This window comes from Natator depressus, chromosome 23, assembly GCF_965152275.1.
Source record: "Natator depressus isolate rNatDep1 chromosome 23, rNatDep2.hap1, whole genome shotgun sequence".
Lineage (NCBI taxonomy): Eukaryota > Metazoa > Chordata > Testudines > Cheloniidae > Natator > Natator depressus.
Window position 1 is genome coordinate 23,047,435 of NC_134256.1, and position 3,172 is coordinate 23,050,606.

Below are 3,172 nucleotides of genomic sequence, written 5' to 3' on the forward strand. Positions count from 1 at the left end.
ATGAGCATCGCCATGGCCATCTGGGGGTGGGCTCGCTGGGCGTCGCCAGCTGGGATAGAAGGAAAGCCCCTCCCCCCGTGTCTTGTCTGTTTTAAAATACAAGCATCCCCAAGACATCAACACCCCGTTATATATCCCAGCAGTTCTCACGAGGGAGCCCAGGGCCGCGAGCAGCTTTCAGGGGGAACAAGCCAGGCAGACCTCAGACTCTATGGGGCCAGGGCAGAAAGGCCAAGCCCCTGTAACTGAGCTTCAGAGAACCCCATCTGGTGTGGGGCCCCAGGAATTGCCCAGCCTGCTGCCCCCTAACGCCAGCCTGGGCTTTTCCCTGTAGAACAGTTGTGGTGACACCGGTGGGCTGTTCCGTTTTATAGCATGTTGGGGGGCCACAGAGAACCCCGGCCATGCCCTGAGCTCGGCTTGACGTGCGGGCGGCCATCTTGAACAGAAAAACCCTTTGTTATTTTTAAAGCCCATCTACCCCTAGCTGAACTCCCCCTCCCCCACTCGCTCCCTGATGGTCCCCCTTGGGATGATGGGGACCCCCACCCCGAAACACAAGGCCCTACTTTGAGCTCAGCTTGACACAAGTGCAGCCATCTTGGACGGGAAATACCCCCTCCCGCTCCTGAATGGAAAACTTCCCCCTCCTGCTCTAGCGGATAGGGCCCGCCCCACCCTGAAATGCAAGGCCTGAGGGCAGGCCCTACTTGGCATGAGCACCGCCAGCTCGGTTCGAAGGAGACTCCCCCCACCCCTTGGCCTCTTTACTTCAAAAACCCACAGAGCCCCCCTGTCAACCACTGCTTCATGCCTCAGTTTCCCCCACCCCAGAATGCCAGGCTGGGCCATCTTGGATGGGGAAACCAACCCCCTTCCAAGCTGCTCCCTCCCGAGTGCTATCCCCCAGGGGTGCCTCAGTTCCCCCCGCCCCCCGGGCCCGCGTAGCAGAGCCGCGCAGGCAGCTTCACTCTGCCCCTCCCCCCACGTTGGCCTCCCATGGGCGCCGCCATCTTGGATATTAAAACTCCGCCCTGCCCTGAGGTCCGCGCTCCCCACGCCGCGCTGGGCGGGGCGGGGACCGCCTACCCCAAAACCAGAGCCGCTGTACGGCGGGCTCCCTCGGCCATGGGCGCCGCCATCTTGGCGCAGCCCTCCCATGGGGGCCGCCATTTTGGTTCCCTCCCTCATTGGGAAGGGAACAAAGGGGAAGCCCCAGGGCTGGGAGTTCATGGGGGCGGGGATCGAGCTGGGCTTTGAGCTGCCTCACTTTTCATTTCACGCTGTCTTGGGAGCAGCCGTCTTGGATTCCTCCCCCCCAATGCCCGGATGTGACTCTTCTGAGAGCTATTCAAAATGGCGCCAGCAGAAATGCCCGGATGAGCCTGCTGCTTGCATAACGATATCCAAGATGGCGGCCGCTGAACCAAGATGGCCTCCCGCTCAAATACCCGGATGAAGGCGGATCAGTGGGACAACCTATCCAAAATGGCCACCGTCTAAATGCCCGGATGTAGCTGTCCTATTTGTTCAATAGATCCAATCGGGCGCCCCGCTCGATGCCCGGATGTGGTAGGCATTCTCCAAGATGGCGGAGCCATAAATGCCCGGATGTAAGCCATCCCACTTTGTGGCATACAAGATGGCGGCTCGCTGAGTATTATGACAAAATATCACCAGGATGGCGACCGTCGTCGAAAGGACCCAAGATGTCGCCTTCATTAAATGCCCGGATGTCGCTCCCTCAGCGGGGAGGGAAACAAGATGGCTGAAGCCGCCCCCACCCCTCAGGTACCCGGATGCACCTCCCCCCCGCCGCGAAGGCCAGAACATGAAGGCGAGCTGTTACTTACCCGGATGTTAGTTGATTTCCAAGATGGCGGCCTAAGTGCGTGGATGTGGCCGTTTTTCAAGATGGCGACCACCTCCTACCCGGAGGTGGCTGCTCAAGATGGCGGCCGAAGGGCCCACCTGCCCTTGCTACGCGACCGAACGCCTAAAGGGCTTACAATAATACCTGTACGCAGCGGTGCGCGGACTCCAGTCGCCGCGGGCGGGGCGGGAGGTCTACCCGCGGCGAGGAGAGGCGGCGGATGCCAGCCACCTGGGAGCCGCCATTTTGGACCCTTCTCCTTCACACCGGACGAAAGATGGCGGCGTCTGTACGACCCGGATGTGATGTCTTTTACGCTTGCGCAGAATGCTCTCCCTTTCGCCCCACGCTCAGAGGCACATGCGCTTAGTGTTCATTCCGCCCAGCATTCCCATTGCGCAGGCGTATCCTGGGGCCCAAACCTGGCGCGTGCGCACCACAATCCCCCCTTTTCCTCTGCGCATGCCGTACCCTTTCCCTCAGGCTTTTTTGTTCCCCTCCCTCCGGCACGAACGGTTGTTTCAGTACCCGGATGTTGGCAGACCTTTGCCCTCCCCCACCCTCATCGGTCACCCTGAGACGACACGACACTCACTTACCCTCCCCTCCCGCCCCCCCGGCCAGCCCCCGCCCCCCGGCCACCCACTTACCCCCCCCCTTCGCCTCAGAACGCGCCCCATGGCCGAGCCCCCCGGCGAGCCCCCCGCCCCACGGCCACCCACTTACCCCCCCCTTTGCCTCAGAACGCGCCCCACGGCCGAGCCCCCCGGCGAGCCCCCGCCCCACGGCCACCCACTTACCCCCCCCTTCGCCTCAGAACGCGCCCCATGGCCGAGCCCCCCGCCCCACGGCCACCCACTTACCCCCCCCTTCGCCTCAGAACGCGCCCCATGGCCGAGCCCCCCGGCGAGCCCCCGCCCCACGGCCACCCACTTACCCCCCCCTTCGCCTCAGAACGCGCCCCACGGCCGAGCCCCCCGGCGAGCCCCCGCCCCCCGGCCACCCACTTACCCCCCCTTCGCCTCAGAACGCGCCCCATGGCCGAGCACCCCGGCGAGCCCCCCGCCCCACGGCCACCCACTTACCCCCCCCCCTTCGCCTCAGAACGCGCCCCATGGCCGAGCACCCCGGCGAGCCCCCCGCCCCACGGCCACCCACTTACCCCCCCCTTCGCCTCAGAACGCGCCCCATGGCCGAGCACCCCGGCGAGCCCCCCGCCCCACGGCCACCCACTTACCCCCCCCCTTCGCCTCAGAACGCGCCCCATGGCCGAGCACCCCGGCGAGCCCCCCGCCCCAC

General features: G+C 64.7%; 1 protein-coding gene across 1 annotated transcript in view; it reads right to left on the reverse strand.

Annotated features, from left to right (window-relative positions):
- Positions 1 to 1,142, reverse strand: part of HCFC1 (host cell factor C1) — a 10,778-nt gene extending 9,636 nt beyond the window's left edge. Inside the window, exon 1 of the mRNA XM_074937463.1 lies at positions 1,112 to 1,142. Coding sequence (XP_074793564.1) covers positions 1,112 to 1,142 — 31 coding nt within the window. The remainder of the gene's footprint in view (positions 1 to 1,111) is intronic.
- Positions 1,143 to 3,172: the final 2,030 nt, after the last annotated feature.